Below are 20,138 nucleotides of genomic sequence, written 5' to 3'. Positions count from 1 at the left end.
ACATTGCAGCGCTGGAGGGGAAAGGAGAAGCCCAGCCTGGGGCTCTACTGCAGCTCTGCACACACAGCCACCATTTGTAGAAATAAATTAGCAGTTTGAGTTTGGATCTCTGTCATCTTTACGCTTCTGTCAAATTCAGTCCTGTTTAAATCTCCGTCATCTTAAAGGCTCGTCTGGCTCAGTTAAAGACCGAAGCTTTTTACTTTAGCATTCAAGTGCTTTGCAATACTTTCTAGGAATTGTGCCTTAAGGCAGTCAGTGCCTTGAAAATCACACTCTGAAAGATGCAACTGGTTGAGGAAGGGGCAAATTCAGAGCAGGGAACTACTAAGGGATGAGAAAAACAGGCAATTTATTTCTCACTGGCTTCAGAAAAGTGAGTCTTTCGGGAGAACTTGAATACAGGCGGAGAGATGCTGCAGTGCCTGTGAAATCACTGGAGTGTGAGCTGGGCATAATTTTGGGCTGCCTCAGAAAGCCACCTGCCTCAAACCATTCCGGACATCGCACACCGTTTGCAGGGAGAGGGAGGAGCAGTGGCTACCAGCATGGTGTGTGTGGGCAAGGTGTGGGGCTAACTCCTGAAAACCCCCACCCCTGGAGCTGAGGGGATGATGGATTTCATGGAGATGAAAGCCAGATTCCTACAAAAAGAACAGCGAGGGAATGACAGTGTAGAATCAGTCCATGTGTCCTGTGCCAGGTTAGTGGGTTCAGGGAAGTGTCAGCATTGGGCTCTCCCGGGGAACTGACAACTCACACCCTGGGAAAAACATGCTGGGGTAAATTTCTCCTACATTTTGGCATGACCATTCACCAAGGATGTGTCTGCACTACACACAGGGGCAACCCAGTGCCTTGCAGCAGCCTGTACACTCCAGGTGATAGAGTGGGCTCTTCTCAACTTTCTTTCCCATCATCTAGTATCCCGTCTGAACCTGCTGGAGGTCACCTCTCTCCTCTGGCCCTAAGTCCACAAGAGGCTGACTGATGCTGATCCTGATGTATGGGTTATAGAAGACAGCAGCATGATTTTTATCCTCTCTTCAGGAATAATCTCACTTCCCCTTCTATCTTAGCCAGGCACATAGCCAATGAAAAGAGGGTAGAGAGATTTATTTGCATCCCATTCTCTACTCTTCGGTGTCATTCCTCACTTGCACATGCCAGCTGTGCAAGACTGCACAAAGCATCTGACACAAACTCTGCTCCAGTGGGGAAAGAGTAGTTGGAGGGGCTGCCTCATGAGAACAGCTGGGGTCCTAGATGGCAGGAAACCTGTCACGAGGATGTTTTTCACCCTTTCCCAATTTACTGTACCTGCAGCACATGCTTGTTGTCTTTAGTATGCAACACAGCAGAAACTGTTGCTAAGGAAATACCAGGCTTAATCTCCAAGGGCACAAGCGAATCTGCAAGCTGAAGCAAAAGAAAGATGTTGTTCAGCAAGTGATAATCTCCAAATTTGTATGAATCCAGCTGTGATTTAAATTGGCAGCATGGTATTTTTAAACATGGGCTAATGAACTGTAAACACAAACCCCCTGGCACAGTCACAGAGCTCTCCTCTTACCTGCTTTGCCTTCCTTCTACCTCCTCAAGCTACTGACTTCCACGCTGTTATCAGAACGCTGTTATCAGAACAGCATGAGGTTTTCAGTAACCAAGGTGAGTCTCACAAAGTGTAACAGTTAGAGAGAATCAGAGTCCCCACAGAATGGTGGGGGTTGGCAGGGCCCTGCAGAGCTCATCCAGCACAAGCCCCTGCTCAAGCAGGTTCCCCTCCATCAGGGGGCACAGGAACGTGTCCAGGCGGGTTTGGAAACCTCCCAAGAAGGAGCCTCTACACCCTCCCTGGGCAGCCTGGGCCAGGGCTCCCTCACCTCAACACCAAACAAGTTTCTCCTGTGCCAGTGGCACTTGCTGGGTTCCGGCTTGTGCCTATTACCCCTTGTCCTGGCACTGGCCACCACACAGCAAACACTGGCCCCAAGCAATACTTGATTTAAAAAGACACCAACTACTTGAATAATAATTTTGCTTGGTAAAATGTGTAATTTGTCATTATTTATTATGAAGTTTATTATGTGCATGAACAATGAAAAATGAAAGCCAGTTTCCTTTCAGTTCTTTAGTTCTGTGGCATTCTGGCTGCAGAGTAGCAGGAAGCAAAGAGTTGTCCTTAAAAATCTAATGGCTCTAACTGGCTTGAAATTTTTCCTGCACAGAAACCCTTCCATGGCCTTTTATATCAGAGAAAAATAAAATTCAGCCTTGGCTCCAACTTTGAATTCAGTGGCAATCTGCCAAGATGTTCAGCACAGAGGGTGCTGGCTGTGAACGTGGAGTGGGCAGCACTGCACCTGCTGAGCCTTGTGGAAGTCGCCAGCTGGGAAAGGCCTCTTCCAGCCATGTTTCCACAGGAATGCTGCAGAAAACAGTGCTCATGAACACAGAAAATTATTCCCTCTTGCTCTCCAAGGGAGTTCTAGATAACAATGCATTGGGTAGCCTGTCCATGTCTGCAACCAGCATCTAGTCCTAGATAAACAGGTTCCCTCACAAGCAGTGCCCCAGTATTCAGATATGTGCACTCCCGTTGTTTGCTGTGGACTCAAAGGGAAGGATGTGTGAAATGTGCTCTGTGTCTGTGGGTAAACCCTGCAGATGTGGGTTGCACCGCTGGATGGGAGGACTTTTCAGTTGTGAAGACAAGTAACACCTCAAGGGACAGAATCTACTTGCTATTTTTTCCCAACAGTTGTACCATCTACTGCTCAGATCATCAACCCATGTAGAAGGAACCTCTATGAGACTGTCTTCATCTGAACTCCACTCCCTTTTCACCTTTAACAATCTCCAGTTGGAGCCATATATTAAGAATAGCTTAAGCTCCAGGTAAAGGAGTTCTCTCGAACTTCAAGCATCTATGGAGCAGAGCTCCGGAGAACCAGTTATCACCACTGCCCTGCCAGCAAGGCAACACCAGCTCTTTGGAGCTTGCCAGATGCTCCCACATAGGAAAAACAGAAAGAGAAACCCAAGGGATGACAGAAAAACATTGTATATTCCCAGTTTGAAGAGAGTGCACCGGAGGCAAAGAAAGATTAAATTCCTTACTGAAGAGCATCTAGTGAATTTCCAACAGGATTCAAACCAGGAGAGAAATAGAGCAGACCAACTGAACACTGCCACTTCTCAGGAAATTTCAAGTACTAAAACTTCTTCTGAGTACTCTGGTCTAATGCAAACTATGATTATGTAGCTGATCACTCTATTACTGCAAAGCACTAGTTCTTGTGAATACAGAGGCAACTGAACTTGGCTTCAAAAAGCACTCACTACTGTCCTAATCCTTTTGCCTTCAAAGCACTGAGGCTCTTCTGTTGGCTTCAACAGCAGCAAAGTTCAGTTACTTCTAATAACTTCTGAAAATCTTAGCTACCACTAGTAAAGCTGCAGGAATGGTTTGAGAGCACCTCCATGAAATAAACCAGTTGGATAGATGACTATGTGGAAAACACTGGCATTTTAAGGCTGCATTCACATCCCCCTAAGTCTTTGCATATTCAGACTTGGTGAATCTTAGAAGTCAAAATTTCACAGAGCAAATCAGATCGTTCTCTCTCTGGGACTCTCTTCAAGATCTTTAAAGCGGGTAATTTGAACATAGCTTTTAGAGTTTGTTGTTGAAGGCTAAGAGAATGAAAATATAATGATAATCACTGCTTCAGATTTCCCCTGGAACGTAAAAATAGTAACACTCGCAGCCATGTGTTGTGCTGCACTTTGCAGGGGTCGAAGGCACTTTCCATTTCCATCACCTTCCAGAGGAGAATCGATCCAAAATGGGCTCTAATGAAGAATACATGGCAAACTGACAAACGCTGTAAAGAGGAAGAGCCTTAAAAAACAAGAGAGCTGCTTAGAATCAAAGTCCTCTTCTGCCATTGAAATACTTGGACATTAAGATTTATGCAGGTTTTAACCACACAGTTGGTAAAAGGCAACACTTTAATTATTAACAGTGAAGCAGACAGTAAGATAGACGTTCATTTTTATTTTCCCTGAGATACTGCTTCATCTCACAGCCCTCTCTGTGTTGCTGCCAATTCTTCTATCATAGAAATTCACTGACCCAAACCAAAAAGGTCATTTAATCACATCCAGTAATTCGCCCACCAAGGCCAGACGGCACTGCTATACTCCTTTCAACTGACCTCCTGCACACACAAATCACAGAACTCTCCCAAAATGCTGGATTAAAGCAACCCTTTTCAGAGAGACAGCAAATCTTGCCTATACTACAAGCAATGGCAACTCCACCATTTCCTCTCCAAGCTGTTCCAAACGTCAAATTTCCTTGCAGCTGGGAGACCATCTCTCATTTCAAGGTTGAATTTGTCTAACTTTCAGTCTGTGGATCTTGTTATGCCTTTGTCTTTGAGATTGAAAAGCCCCCCACTATGCAGGAATAAAGCATCTTCCTTCCAGCCATTATCACGAGTCTAATGCCACATGCTGGCATCAGGAAAGTCAGGAAAGCAGAGACACACAGCACTAACATCACACACATTAATCAATCCCCTGCCTATGGACGAGCACTTGGACTACCTTAAGACAAACCTGTGTGTGTATGTGTACCGTGTGTTTCATTGCTTTAAATCATTTTTGTTAAGCAAAGTTTAAAACACGGATCAACCAAAGGAAAAGTCATTGATTCTCAGTAATCTGAAACTGCAAATCACAGAATCACAGAATGGCAGTTTGGCAGGGCCCTGCAGAGCTCATCCAGCCCAAGCCCCTGCTCAAGCAGGTTCCCTTTGATCAAGGGGCACAGGAACATGTCCAGGTGGGTTTGGAAACCTCCCAAGAAGGAGCCTCCACACCCTCCCTGGGCAGCCTGGGCCAGGGCTCCCTCACCCTTACAGTAAAGTAGTTTTTGCTTATGTTTAAGTGGAACTTTTTGTGTTCCAGCTTTTGTCCATTACCCCTTGTCCTATCACTTGAGACAACAGAAAAAAAGTGTTGCTCCATCCTCTTGACAAACACCTTCTAAATACTTTTTTCCACTTTGACCTGTTGCCCACACTCTCTTCATGCCCCTCAGGATGCCTCTGGCCTTTTTGCCCATGAAGGCACGTTGCTGCTCATGTTTATTTGCTGCCCACCAGCACTCCCAGGTCCCTCTCTGCAGAGCTGCTCTCCAGCAGGTCACCCCCAGCTTGTCCTGGTGCACGGGGTTGTTCCTCCCCAGGTGCAGGACTCTGCACTTGCCCTTGCTGAACCTCAGGAGATTCACTTCTGCCCAGGCATTGATGGGAACCTTGTAGTTAGCCGAGAGAGAGAAGAGTCAGCTTGGGATGTTCTGTTCCATACTCAGAGCTGTCCACCTATGCTCTTACAGAGTAAAGACATCTTTACCACAAACTGCCGTTGAATCTTTCCTGTTAGTATTGCATTTTCCACAACAAAATGAGATCTGACACATACTATGTGAGCCCAAATCCCATAGTTGGCCAAATTCTAGGTGTTTATAAAGAAGAATGAAACCTCTACATGGGTTAGGTTACTCTGAAGTCTCTACTAAGGCCGTCATCAGGGACTGTCCTTAGGCTTAAGGTCACATGCTGCCTTCAGTCACCAGCTGAAAATCCTGTTGTTGGCATTGAAGAGCTGAACAATGACTGAGGATGGGATCTGAAACTCCTAATGTTAAAAAAAAAAACCCAAATCATGGAGGCCGAATAATCAATGAATAAAACCAGAAAAGGATCAAAATTTTAGCCCACATAGTCTTGGGCCTACAGAGGATTCTCCTAGGGGCAGACACAGACACACACACCAGACAGTGTAAGTTGTAGCTGTACTGGCAGTGGTGACTACCAGCGATTTCTTCCTAGACTTTTGGAACTCTTTGCTTAACTCCTTCAGTTTCCCTCTTCACCTCCAAGTTTGCTAAGTGCAATAGGTCTTGGTTTACACTGGAGAGAGTGCAGGAAGAGTGACCCAGCAAGGAGAGGCAAAGCCTGAGTTGAGAGAGGTGAGCTGGATCATCACCCTCCAGGGCTGGAGCAAAGAGGAACAAGCAAAGTGAAATTCACTGATATGTACAGTAGATAATAGCGTGTGTATTTAGAAAGGGGCACTGTTGGGTTTTTATGTCCACAGTAAATGTGTGTTTTCCAGATTTGCAAACTGTGCATAAATGTATGACCTCTGCATTGGTGGTAGAAGCCAAAGTTGCAACTATGGATCAAGCCAGAGAAAGGCATGAAACAGGGCTGTGAAACTACTGGGCAGGACAGATCCACTATGAACTCAAGACATGGCAAATCCTTAGGGGAAAAAAAATAAAGAAATAATAAAGTTGGAATGTATTCCTTGGGGCAAGAGGTCAGTTTTGTTCAGTGCCTGTGCAGTCCTGCTACAGGGTCCATTACTCATGCTACCATAGTGTACTAATACAGCAAAGGGAAGGAAAACTTAAAAAACCATCACAAGTGGGTCACATGTGACTAACACAAGAGCTTTCTCTGGTAAGACAACTGCTGAGGGAATTGGGGCAGCTACAGCTTGTGCTTCACGAAGCACCAGCAAGGTACTCCAGGGGAAATCACAAACTGTGGATTTCCACAGCGGTCCTGAGGTGGAGGAAGTGATGGTTAAAGCAAAGATATTCCCAGACAACTACTGGGCTGATGCTGTAACTCCTGAAGGGTCAGCCTTGAGCCTACTCCCAGCCAGTTTTTATTAATGAACTCAGTACAGAACAAAGAGAGTGTTCAAGAAGGCTCCACTGAAGTTTGCAGAGGCACCCTTAATGAAGAGCAGGTTAGCAGAGAGGAACAATCAGATGACCTCAAGAACTGGAGTGAGAAAAACAAGATGAAATTCAATAGTGTGACATGCAGGGCCAGGGACTGGGCTAATAACGAGAACTTCTGCTGTGATTTGGCAGTTGCTGGAAAGGACAAAGGTGAAGAGTCCAGCTTTATTAGTCCATCCCATGAGAACTGAGAGTTACAAATGTGACATGGCCATGAAAAAGCTAAATGTAACTCCAGAAAATACCAGGTAATTCTAGCAGAGATGAGCCATTGCCATTATACTGGGCCCAGCAAGATCTCATCTGAACTACAGGTAATTTAGGTTCAAGTAATATACTCTGAAGGGTAGATTAGGGCAGAAGCAGCTGCCTTGTAAGAGGAAACTAAATGTCTTGGCTTCTTTGGGCTCGCAAAAAGAAAGCTAAGAGGAGAATCTCATTATTCTACAGAAACACCACAGGGAAAATACCAACAAAAGGGAAAACCTATTTATGCAAAAACATGATGTTAAGAAGAAAAAGTATGTGCAGACCAGCTGTGAATACGCGTAGCCTCGAAATTAGGATGTTTCCAGCCATCAGGGACAGTGGGGGTTTGAACAGCGTTCTAGTGGGAACAGCAGGGGCAAAATCCTTCACAATTTGAAGCTGATGCCTTACATTTTTTGAGGCACATTATTAACACTGTTGCTAACTGCAATTGTGTTCTGGCCATGTAACCCACGAGGGCACTTCCATTTCGAGGTGGAAATGATCACTTGCAGCCTTGGAGCTTGCCAGGTATGAAGAGATTGTCACTCAGATCCTAGCCCCTAACAGGATGCAGTTCATATGGGACAAAAAAAATATCCTTAGAAAAGCCCAAAGACTTTGAGATCTGCCTGCCTTCAAAGGGAGCCCACCAGGCCTTGGTGATCACAGTTTCACAGAGGTTTTTATAAGTAGTCCTCAGCAAAATCTGAATGGACAACAACCTGCCTTATCCTCCATCCCTCCACTTACCTTGCTCCTCACACACATCAAATCCACTTTCTGAATGCAGAAAATCATCTTCCCCAGATGCCTTTTTTAATAGGAAAAGAGTGTCCAAATATTCCACATACTTAGAAGCTGTGCAATAGCCCTTTCACAAACAGGGGTGATCTGTAGAGTCAGTTTTGTAAACAAGAGGAAAAACACGGTCTTCATCCTGTCATTTATATTTGCATGGCAATGTTAGGAAAGGAAGACAATTGACTTCACCTACTACCTCTCTGCCTCTTCTCAGTCCTTCACTATTTAAGTAGCAGGAGCTCTGTTGTTGAGTGACTTGAAAACAGACACAGAAATGCACAAGAGATTACAGTGTGGGCAGAAATCTCAAACAGATTCAGCCTTGGATTTCCACCATCTGCTAAATTAGGTACAGCCTGAGTGCAGGAAGTCTGCAAGTCTCAGATCCTGCAGTGGAAACTAAATTATAAGCAATAACAATAAACTAACCATGAGCCAGCAATGTGCCCTCGTGGCCAAGAAGGCCAATGGCATCCTGGGATGCATCAAGAAGAGTGTGGGCAGCAGGTAGACAGAGGTTCTCCTACCCCTCTCCTCTGCCCTGGTGAGGCCTCATCTGGAGTCCTGTGTCCAGTTCTGGGCTCCCCAGTTCCAGAGAGACAGGGAACTGCTGGAGAGAGGCCAGTGCAGGGCTACCAAGATGATCAGGGGACTGGAGCATCTTCCTTATGTGGAAAGGCTGCGAGAGCTGGGGCTGTTTAGTCTGGAGAAGAGGAGACTGCAGGGGGATCTTATTAACATTTACAAATATCTAAATGGTGGGTGTCAGGAAGTTGGGACATCCCTTTTTTCTATGGTATCTAGCAACAGGACAAGGGGTAATGGGATGAAGGTGGAACACAAAGAGTTCCACTTAAATGTAAGAAAAAACTATTTCACTGTGAGAGTGATGGAGCCCTGGCACAGGCTGCGCAGGGAGGGTGTAGAGTCTCCTTCCTTGGAGGTCTTCAAAACCCACCTGGACGTGTTCCTATGCGACCTGATCTAGGTGAACCTGCTTCTGCAGGGGGGTTGGACTGGATGATCTCTAAAGGTCCCCTTCAAACCCCTACCATTCTATGATTCTATGAAACCAAAAGATATGTGGTCAAACACAGGCACCAAAGGAGAAAGGTCTAAAGATTGAAATATGCCTGTGGAGTAAGCATTCATGACCAGCAAGCATATTAACCAAGGCACAAGCATGCTGTAGGCCACTCAGCAGTAGAATGGAAATCGAGGGATCTTTCTAGATCATTCAGTCTGTGTGGGCCTGCTATAATTCTCTTTGGAATCTTAAAGTCTCATTAACTTCAGTGGATAAAGAATCATAGCCAAAGCTTTTGTTATAGATGCAAATGCCTAAATCTTAGCTTTACTCTTCCATAGAGTCAACATCTAGTGGAAAAACAAAACAGGCTGAAGGGTTAGTCCTGCAGCTTTGAGCAATAAAACAAACTTATTTTCCATCTACATGTTTTCATGTTCAACTAATAGACCAGGGCCTCAGATGAACATGATGAACCTTGCCTCAAAAGCCTGAAGATCAAAATAGAAAGATACAGATTGACCAGACAACAGGAAATAATCCTGGATAGGACTATAAACAGTAGTATCAGTACCAAAGAAAACTGGCCTTTTGCCAATTCTGTGCCACAAGACAGTTTTCAGGACATGTAATGATGTAGATTTATGGCTGCTTAATGGAGCTCTTCCCCAGGATGCTGGGTGCAGGCATGAAATAGTTGTTCAAGGAAGTTACAAGAGGACAGCGGAAGCCAGAACCAGCAGAAGCAGAAATTAGCCTCAAACATGAATAAAAGATGACAGGTAGGGGAAGCAAGGAAGTGAAATATCTTCCAAGTTACGACAAGCAGTTTACAGAGGCAAAAGATGAGTAATTTGAAAGATATGGAAAAGGCATCGATCAAAACATTCAAAATACAGTATCCGGTTTATGGGTCAGAATGGGATGTTGTTGAAGGTGACTGGGAAGATAGAGGCAAGTGCCTCGCTAGCAGGTAGTGTTATCTTACAGCCAGCCATCAAATATGAAGGAGAAACAAACCTAGATATTAATGTGGGCAGGCAAGGCAGGCTGGAAGCAGAAAAGCAAAGAACATGAAGGGTAACACATTCAAAGCCTGCAAAAGAGGAGGGGAATTCTCTGCAGAAGCATGGGAGGCTGAACATTCAGAACAGATACAGGAGACATTTTAAAGAAGAAAAGAAGGGCTGATTGCATTGAACAATAAGACATGAATCAGGAAGATGGCAGAGTGGTTCTGGCTTTGTCTAAGAAAAGGTTGGTAAAAGCTAGGACAAGAGTAGTCTTGGTGGAGTGTCAAAAGGTGGAGTCAAATTCAGGGAGGGCCTGTGATGGAACAGGGAGGGACTCCAGGCAATTTTACAGACAGTGGATTCAGTGAGCTTGGAGCTGAAGGGAGGAAGGATAATAGCAGAAGCCAGCAGGCTGGTTATATTTCATTTACTTTATGGTAAGTGAAATTATGGCATCTTCATACGGTGGGAACAGTCAGGGGTAAGAGGGAAATCAGGAGATTGGGTAATGTGAGGTCGCCAAGTATGTTGGGAGTTAGAAGATAGACAAAAATTAAAGCTCTTTATTTACTGAAAGATGGAAAGAAGTTGGAGAGGTGATGAAAGACATGTTTTGTCTTTCTGTGTCTCAAGAAGGAATTGGAAAGATCCTATGTGGAAAAAGAAACACTAGAAGGGGAGGGTAGAGTGAAAGCTACATAATTACAATAGGCTGCTTGTTTTCCTAATTCTTCTCTGCAACAGTTCCTTATAATTTCACTTCATGTCAGGCTGTGTATTGCACATTCACACTCTCCTGAAGAACTTGCAAATGGAGTACTTTAAAAATACAGAGCCCTCTCTGAACTCAGTCTGCTGCTGAAATCTAGTGATCCGTACCACTGTTCAGCTGTGATTAAACTAGGGGCATATTATTTGCTCGAACACTACTGTTTAATTTATTCATTTGCTCCTGAAGGTGTTTTCCATTTTCCAGTCATTCTCCTGTGAACAGATAATGCCTAACCAATTGCCAGGAAGCAGTCTTTTTGGGGTTTCATTAGTTTTTAAAATGAAAGGCAGATGCCTAGAAGAACAAATTAGTTTAAGTGTAAAGGTTTCCACAATACCCCTGAGAGCCATTCTAGCCTGGTGCCTTGGGATTGTTAAAACCGCTTCTAAACAAAGGCTGCCTGGAGTGTAAATCTCATTAACATACAACAGTCCTGCTTGACCTGACTTTGCTCTTCAGTGAAGTGATTGAAATGTAGACAAGCTCCAGCAGTATAAGTAAATTTACATTAGTCTGATGGGCCAGAATCTGAACCACTGAAACAGTTTGGGAAAGGAAATGTCACACTACCATACCTTCAGTCTATCTTGACTGAACCCATGTTGAGACAGACAACTGTTTGGTTTTCCAAAGCTTTAAGAAACCAGACAGAAGATTGAGCACACGTCCATTTCTGAGAAACAGCTGTGAATGTTAGGAGAAGGCCCTGATCAGGACTTCATTGAAGCAGATACCCTTTTATGAGACTTTTAGCTGTACTTTACACACAAATCCTAGCCCAGGAGCAGATCTAGCATTTTTTTTCTCCAGGATGGACTTCATCATTTCCTTTTTAGCTAACACAGTTTTGACAAATAACAAGCCTTCACAAAGTTTGCTAGGAGCTATAACACACCAATTCCACTTCACAGAACCCCAGAGCTGGTGGTAGGTCATATGAAACAAATGCCCTTTCCCTGCAGTACAGAAATTCTTACATATATTTGAGCACCATTAAAGAGTCTTCAAGACCCACCTGGACACATTCCTATGCGACCTGATGTAGGTGGACCCGTTTCTGCAGGGGGGTTGGACTAGATGATCTCTAAAGGTCCCTTCCAACCCCTTCTATTCTAAAACTACTGAAAAAGGGACATTAAGCAGCAAATACTCCCCACTGGGAAGTCTCATTGATCATATCTGCAATCCTGTCCTTCATAACCCACCCAAAAGAAGAGGAAGCTATATCCATTTTTTTTCCACAACTGTGTAAACTCTGCCTGCATCCAACAAGCCATCTGCATCAGCCTCTCAAAACCAACATCCTGACCACCTCTCTTCACAACAGGACAGGCAGGGCTCTTCTGCTGAGAGAGGGAATTAGCAAGCTATACAGAGGGCATGTCAAAATTATTAGGGAGGTAAGTTGCTTATTCAGGGGGCTAGTACCAAAGGAAATAACAGGCCTAAGAAAAAAGACAGCCTTTTCCTCCTTCTCCCATTTATTTGAAAACTAAGCAACAATCATTTGGGATTGACTGTTGTGACTGGTTACACAGAGTAGGAGAGATCACACAGTTACAGTTCTCAGCAGTTGTAATCTACACTGCTACTACTCAAAGACCAAAGTCAGAGTGGGTGGGAGACAATGGATCATCCCTCCCAAGCCTTATCACCACTATGCCAGTCAAGCTGGAAGCAAATCTAGCCTCACACAGTGATGTGATGAAGACATCCTGAAGTAGAGATTATCCTCGGGAGACAGACAGCGATCACTACAAAACTAGCATTGCTATTGCTCTAGCAAGTTCTCTTAAAAAAGAATGAGCAAGATTTCTCTGAGAATGATTTGCCTGTCTAAGTGCTGGGGAATGGCATCCTATTAACAGTCCTGAATCACAGAGGCAAGCACACAACCACTAATAGATCTTAACTCTCAAAGAATCCCAAGGCAAGCAAATGCTACTTCCCTGACATCAAAGGGGAAAGACAACAGCTTTTCTGAAAGTCTCAGAGATTACCTGGTCTACCTAATTTTTGTATCCTCTTAAACAGACTTTTCAGCAGTGTCATTATATCCCAAATAGCTTTTTGCAACCAGTTGGTAAGTGCAGATTTGGAACCAGAGAGAATACCCAGACACTGAAAATCACACAAGATATTTCAACTCCCTGAACAATGATAGCTTTGAAATTAGGACTCCTGTGTGAATATAAATTGATGTTATTTGTTGAAGGAAAAAAAAGGCAGTATTTTTATAAACATCCCTGTCTGAGTAGCTTTCTGCTTGAACTCTGCAAGTTAAAATTAATGCAATATAAACCAGCTCTCATCTCCTATGTGTTGCTTTGATACCCATGTCCAGGGTGGTGAACACCACCTTGTCTACAGTGCATCCTCCCTCCAACATCCCAGCAGTTTTGGGAAGCGCTCGTATTCCTATGCGCTGTTTTTACCTAGAGGTAGTGGAAGAATCCATTTGCTTCAGTGACAGACAGCATCTAAAAACCCCTGGAGATGTGAATTTGAGAAATGGAGAGCATTTTCACATTAGTGGCTGCCAATGAGACTGAATCCACATGGCCTTTTGAGTCCGTGCAGATCTTGCTGCCAATAGCCAAGCTAACAAGAGAAACGCTGACTTGTTTCCTCATGTGGTCTAGCCCCGTGAGCTGCCTTCACACTAACAAGCTTTGCCAGGGAACTCTTCAGTCCTCACTATCCTTAAAATGTGAGCTGCATTTTGTGTTTTAGACTTGTGCTGATCGCACAGGAAGACTCTGACAGAGCAAGAAACTGAACAGTGCAACTCTGTTTAGACAACCCTCCCCCTAGATAGGAACTTCAAAATAAATGAGCGTTGGTGAATATTCACCTGTAGCATCTGTACTAATTTGCCTTCTGTTTGCAGGGAAATCTGGTATCCACCCCCTTCACAGGGTTGACTCAAGGGATAGGCTCACCAACAAATGCTCACCGATACCCTCACCATTTAGGGGAAAACCCAAAGCTTCAGTGGAATCTAAATAACAGGTAAGCCACATGCTGGCTCTGCACTCAGAATGTAAGGTTTATTTTGGTCACGCTGGTGAATGGAAGTTACTTTTTACTAGTCTTAGACTTAAGAGGATCCAACAAATATGCAAATTTCCAAACCAATTAAATATACATGCCATGATAGAGTTGCATCCAAGCTTTCTAAATAAAACCTGTTCTTGTTTCTAACAGTCCTCTAACCAGTGGCAGGGATAGGCAGACTCCTAACAGAACTGATGCACAAAGTAGACACAGGAGGAAGAACTTTTTCACCAAGAGGGTTGATAGACACTGGCCCAGGCTGCCCAGGGAGGTGGTGGAGTCCCCCCACTCCTGGAGATATTTAAAAGATGCATAGTTGAGGTACTGAGGGACATGGGTTAGTGCTGGGCTTAGTGATGTGAGGTGATGGGTTGGTTTTGATGATCTTAAAGGTCTTTTCTAACCAAAATGATTCCACGATTCTGTGAAAAATGGAAGGAATGGGTGTTGCAGACTGGCTGCCTGTACTTCATGTTTGACCTAACTAAGGGTGTCTCCTCCCTCTACTCTCCAATGAAAAGTAGACTTACATATTCAATAGTACATTTCAAAGGACACTAACACCTGCTTGTAAAAAGCCACTGTCTCCTTTGATTCAAGGACACATTTGTGCTGACTGGATTGTCAAATCGTATTTTAAGATCTGTTAGACTATGGGTCACCCTTTGAATTATGGGTACATTTATACTTGATTTATGGAGTTAATAAATTTTGAAGAGATGTTGTGGGCATAGGTAGTCCACATTATAGATGGCTACAAGCAACTTATTAACCTGTTGGATTTCAGCAGTCTGCAGGAAGTAACCATTTACTGAACCTGTTGTAATACAAATGAACCATTTCACTACTATGCCTTTAACAAAGGACTGAATGCTGCTCCCCAAGGGAAAGGGCATTTCTCAGGACAGGTACAGCTGGGCAAGGAGGAAGACAACACTTGGCTACTAACTCCCAGAGTCTCTGGATCCTTTCCACAGCCCTGGGCCACTGATTCCAACTGCGGTGCTTCAGCTCTCATACTTACTCACTGACAGGAGGTTGTAGCAAGGTGGGGCTCAGTCTCCTCTCCCAAGTAACAAGTGATAGGAAAAAGCCTCAAGTTGCCCCAGGGCAGATTTAGATTGGAGCTGAGGAAGAACTTTTTCCCTGAGAGGGTTGTCAGCCCCTGTCCCAGGCTGCCCAGGGAGGAAGTAGAGTCCCCATTCCTGGAGCTATTGCAAAGCCGTGTAGCTGAGGTGCTGAGGGACATGGGTTAGTGGTGGGCTTGGCACTATGAGGGGAGGGGGTGGACTTGATGATCTTAAAGGTCTTTTCCATCTGAAATAGTTCTACGATATTTAACCTGGAGATGATGGGGTTGCCTCACAGGTGGCTAGCAGGGATTGCCCTTTGCTCTGCAGTTTGAGATGCAGTATATCTATGCAAAGGACAACTCACCACAATAAATCTTTGTGCTTGTGGGGTTTTTTTTCAATTCCCATTCATTTACACAGTGAAACCGTCTCTCTGAAATGTTTCTTTCTCAGCTCTCTCTTTGACAGAAAGTGCTTTCCATGCTTGAACTTGGCTGCATGAGAAATCACAGAATTGCCACCACCATTTTCCTCCCTGCACCCCTCCTCCCCCCCCGATTTTTTTGACTCACGTCTGGCATGATTTCGATCTTCTCATAGCGCCGCTTGTAAGGCAGGGTCAGGACCTCTGCCCGGCGGTAGGACATGGGTGGAGGTTGGCAGTCTATCATCAGATCCGTGCGATGGGACTGGGTGGGGGGAGGCTGAGTGTACTGCTCCGGGCAAACCACGTGCAGGGGCTGGAGAAAAAACACCCAAAATGAGTGAGGTGACTGACACAAAATGTTTGGTTGGTTCTGTGCGCTGCCCAGGGACGGGAGTCGTCGCCAGACAGCGGCGTGCAGATTGTTGTTATCGAGGTAAACTATTTGGATGAAAACAACATCCAAAAGATGCAATTCAGAAGATCTAGTCAGTATTGGAACACACTGTTCAAGGAGCAGGCAGGCTTTTCTTTGTATGAAGCAGTGTTCAAACTAACAAGGCCTAAATTTGTGTCTTTAATCACCACTTCAGTATCAGCAGTCATGTTAAATGCCATATAGAGAGAAAGAAAGAAGACTATTCAATAGATTTTTCTAAGTCTTGTCATCTATACGGAAGTAAATGACAGTAGTGGTGGGGGCTATCACAAACTGGCATGGAGTGAGGCAGAGGTATCAATATGCAAGGCTGCAAAAACATTAGCACAATAAGCAACTTGTGAGTTTTCATGACCAATTCATTAACAAAGCATAAACAGGCTGGTTGCCATAAGGACCACTGCAGGATTTAAGGAAGGCAAAGGACAAGATAGTGTTTCTGCAGACTGTTTTGGAAACAGGATTATACCTCAGCAGTAACGTGGAAGGAGATGCTTGTCCAAAAAACAGGCAGTGGCAATTGCTAACAGTTGTGTGGTGACAAGCCAGGTCATGGATCAATGAGGTAAAATGATCTTGAGATTGCTAAGAGGTTAGGAAGAATATGTATTTTTGTGTTCAACAAGTTGAAGACACAACAAATCAGACAAGGTAAAAAAAAGGTGTTACTTTAATTATCAGTCATGAGTCAGAAAGCAAATTGCAGTAGAAACCAACTGGATGCACAAGGAGAGGTCACTACAGATAAAAAAAGAGTCATCAGGGAGAAGCAGAGACTACAAGAATGTTCTGGCCTTCCTTCTAGACAGAAGTCTGGATTTTGCAAGTGGAGTAAGGAAAGCAGTGGATCCAGAAGAAAAGAGAGAGTGAAGTGCAGTGCCAGGACCAAAACAAGTGTCAACTGCAGGATAAAGAGCAGAGATGGTAATTAAAGCTGAGGGCACAAAGGACACTCAGCGCTTGGTGTCACCCTTTACATTAAGGCTGTACAAGGCACAGCTAGGCTTAGTCATACAACCATGCAAAAGAATGAGAGAAAAAGTTATTATGACTGCACACACCTAAAAAGGAAAAAAGGGATGTTCACAGTGTTTTCTCTATGCTCTAAGCTTTTAGGGATCTTCCAGCCACTTTGTACAGAGCTTGACAGTCATGCCATATTCATTTTGGAGCAGGATGATTAGGAGAACTCAATGCTGTGTGCTCTCTCATGGAAAAATGAGCCAGGACGGCTGTTCACAATGGACCCATTTATTTCAGGTGTGTGCAGAAACAAAAGAAAAGGAAACAGAAAATTCATTACCTGGACTTCTTTGAGTAATTTAGACACCTGAATAAAATTCAGTCTTGTGTCAATGGGGCAGTAAACACATTTCATGGCCAAAGGCTGATAAGGAGCCAAGGCATCCAGGTAAGAGAAATCAGGTTCTGAAAAGAGAAATGTTGAAAACAGTGAATGCTCCTTAACAACAAAGATGGCCCAGTCCCTCTCTGATTCCACATTCTAGTCTAGACAAGCTGTTGTTCAGAAATGTTAATTCTGTTACAGATCTCTCTTCCCTTCTTCCCCACCCCCTGTTATTTTCAGTTAATTTGATGAAAATTATGCCCACAATTAGTCTTACCTTAATCAAGCAACAGAGCAATACTATTTCATTTGTACACATTATTGCATGATTTTTATAACAAATTTAATCACGACAAAAACATCACCTCTTATTTTTAATCAGATCCTGTAAAAGAAGGCAAGATGTATACATTTTTGATATCATGAGGTAACTCAAATGTCAGCTTGTTTTTCACTCTGACAAAAATGTAGCATAAAGTTTATAACTTGATAAATATATCCCAATATGTTCTGCTGTAGACACATTTCCTCTCAACTCCTCTTTTTCCTTACAGTATATATTTCTTTTCTAATCTAGGTGCTGGGTTTAGGCTGGTGGTAAAAGAAGGGTTCAAATTCTAATATAACCCAAGAGTACGTGTAGGGAGCCCTTCTGCTAAAGGGACTGGCAATTGGGCTTTTGACAGTTATGCCAGTGAAGCAGTTGTGGTTCAACACAGTATGAACTGCAGTAGGTGATAGCCAGAAGGGGAGAAAGGCTGTGATAACTTTATTAGTTGGTATCTGTACTAGACCTAGCAAGTCTCAAATTCCCTTTGTAGTTTTAATTATTGACTTTTATCAGAGGAATGCCAGGAAAAAGTTGTGCACTGAATGGGCTTTTACTCACATAGACAGTAATACAATATTGAGAATACTAAAGTAATTCACTATTTTTCTGAATTTAAAAATGTGGGTCTCAAGACACAGTATAGGACGTGATCATCACCCAGCATGGCATTTGACATTTAATATTGGGCCTCATTGCTCTGATAAAGACAAGTGAATTGCTAGCCTAAAACTGCTGCTGGCTAAGAACCAGTGATCATGATGTGGTTATATTTACCCTGTGAGAACAGAATATAGCATCAGCCCATGATACATACATTTGGAACCGTCAAAGGGATAATTTTCCCAAGTTTAAAGCAATTGTCAGAATAGCTGCATGGGAACATCAGGGAGAAATATTAACAAAAAAATGCTAGTTGTACAAGAACATCTTACTAGATGCCCAGAAAAGCCATGAATCTACAAACATGAAATAAAAATTATACTGGGCAAAAAGCCATGCTAGTTAAAAGCAGATGTGTTAGTGGCAATGAAACAAAGCCTAAAAATATCTGTGGAAAAAATGGGAGTTAATGGCAGTCCAATTTCACAGCAGTGAATAATGAGAACAGCAAGAAGGAAGCTAGTTGAAGAATGATCAGTGGTCAATTAGGGTTTAATCAGAAGACATTTTAAAACTCATTGAGGAAGCGATACAACTTAAGTCTGGCACAGGTCCTCTGCTAGAGGTGAACAATGTAATTGCAAACAGTAAGTTTAAGAAGAAAGCTTTTCCCACCCCATCTGGTGCTGTGGATGACAGGGAGGATTGACTATATCTGAGGATGCCATAAGGCAGCACCTCATCAGACTAAGTATTTTTGAATCAGTAGGTTCAGATAATGTATGGATTGGATATTTTGATATCTATTTTGAAGAATCCAAAATACATCCAGTCTATAGTCTCTCGAACAACTAGTAAGAACGTTAGGAGCCTTAGAAAAGCAAGAAATTCTAACATATAGGAATAGTTGTTTTGAAACTACCAAAGACCCAGAAGTCATCTGTCTGATGGAAGACAGCAGTTGTCAAGGACACAATTGACTTTTTCTGACGGAATTACAGGTCTTTAGCTTTTCCCCCAAGACATCTGATTTACTACCTTGTGACACTGAGTTATAAAATCTCTCACTGTACAGCACTAATATGGCATGCATGAGATGTTTTTAGGATCTCCTAGGGAGTTGGTTTTTAAAGCATTGTTATCGGAGACAGAGCAAGAAGCAGACTTATTTCTACTATGTTCTCTTCTAGATTTTTTTTTGGTGGCTTAGTGGTATTCAGTAGTTTTAATCAATAATCTATTCAATAGTACTTCAGCAGTAACATTTGCAGATGACACACAACGGCAAAGCAGCACTACAGCTCACTCCCAGCTGGTGTCCCATCTATTGGCTGCAGCTGCTGTTGTAGCCTGTACTCTCCCATAGTTGTTTTTTACGTTACAAACTGGAAAGGTGGAGACTACCTATTTTCTTTGGTGTTTTAGGCTTACATAGAATCATAGAATAATTTTGTTTGGAAAAGACCTTTAAGATCATTGAGTCCACCCCCTCCCCTCACCCTGCCAAGCCCACCACTAACCCATGTCCCTCAGCACCTCAGCTACACGGCTTTGCAATAGCTCCAGGGATGGGGACTCCACCAGCTCCCTGGGCAGCCTGGGACAGAGGCTGACAACCTTCTCAGGGAAAAAGTTCTTCCTCAGTTCCAATCTAAACCTCCCCTGGGGCAACATGAGGCTACTTCCTCTTGTCCTGGCATCCATTACTTCAGAAAAGAGACCAATCCCTACTTCACAGCCACAGCCTCCTGACAGGGAGTTGCAGAGAGTGACCATGTCTCTGTTCAGTCTCCTCTTCTCCAGGCTGAACACCCCCAGGGCCCTCAGCCCCTCCCCAGCAGACTTGTGCTCCAGACCCTTCCCCAGCTCTGCTGCCCAGCTCTGGACACACTCTGGCAAAACAATATTGATAACATGGGGATGTTTTTGTTATTGCCGAGCAGTGCTTGCACAGTATCAAGGTCTTTTCTGATCCTCACCCTGCCCGGCCTTGTTTGGTTTTATTTCTCTATTTCTTTTCATTACTATGACATATTATTATTGTTATTATTACATTTTATTTTCCTTTAGTTAGTAAACTGTTCTTATTTTAACCCACAAATTTTACTTTTTCTCCCCCAGTTCTCTTCCCCATCTCACTAAGGGGAGTCAAAGGAGGAGCTGAGCGAGTGG

The 20,138-nt window shown here is 43.6% G+C and overlaps 1 protein-coding gene across 3 annotated transcripts in view; it reads right to left on the bottom strand.

Annotated features, from left to right (window-relative positions):
• The window catches only part of INTS9 (integrator complex subunit 9), a 73,603-nt gene that overhangs the window by 1,736 nt on the left and 51,729 nt on the right, over positions 1 to 20,138 (bottom strand). For all 3 annotated transcript variants that reach the window (XM_061990583.1, XM_061990581.1, XM_061990582.1), the window contains 3 exons: positions 16,991 to 17,115; positions 15,397 to 15,564; positions 1,321 to 1,419 (listed from right to left, as the gene is read on the bottom strand). In XM_061990583.1, coding sequence (XP_061846567.1) covers positions 1,321 to 1,419; positions 15,397 to 15,564; positions 16,991 to 17,115 — 392 coding nt within the window. The remainder of the gene's footprint in view (positions 1 to 1,320; positions 1,420 to 15,396; positions 15,565 to 16,990; positions 17,116 to 20,138) is intronic.

Source organism: Colius striatus, chromosome 2 (genome assembly GCF_028858725.1).
Source record: "Colius striatus isolate bColStr4 chromosome 2, bColStr4.1.hap1, whole genome shotgun sequence".
Taxonomy (NCBI): Eukaryota; Metazoa; Chordata; class Aves; order Coliiformes; family Coliidae; genus Colius; species Colius striatus.
This window is presented reverse-complemented; position numbering and strand designations above follow the sequence as displayed.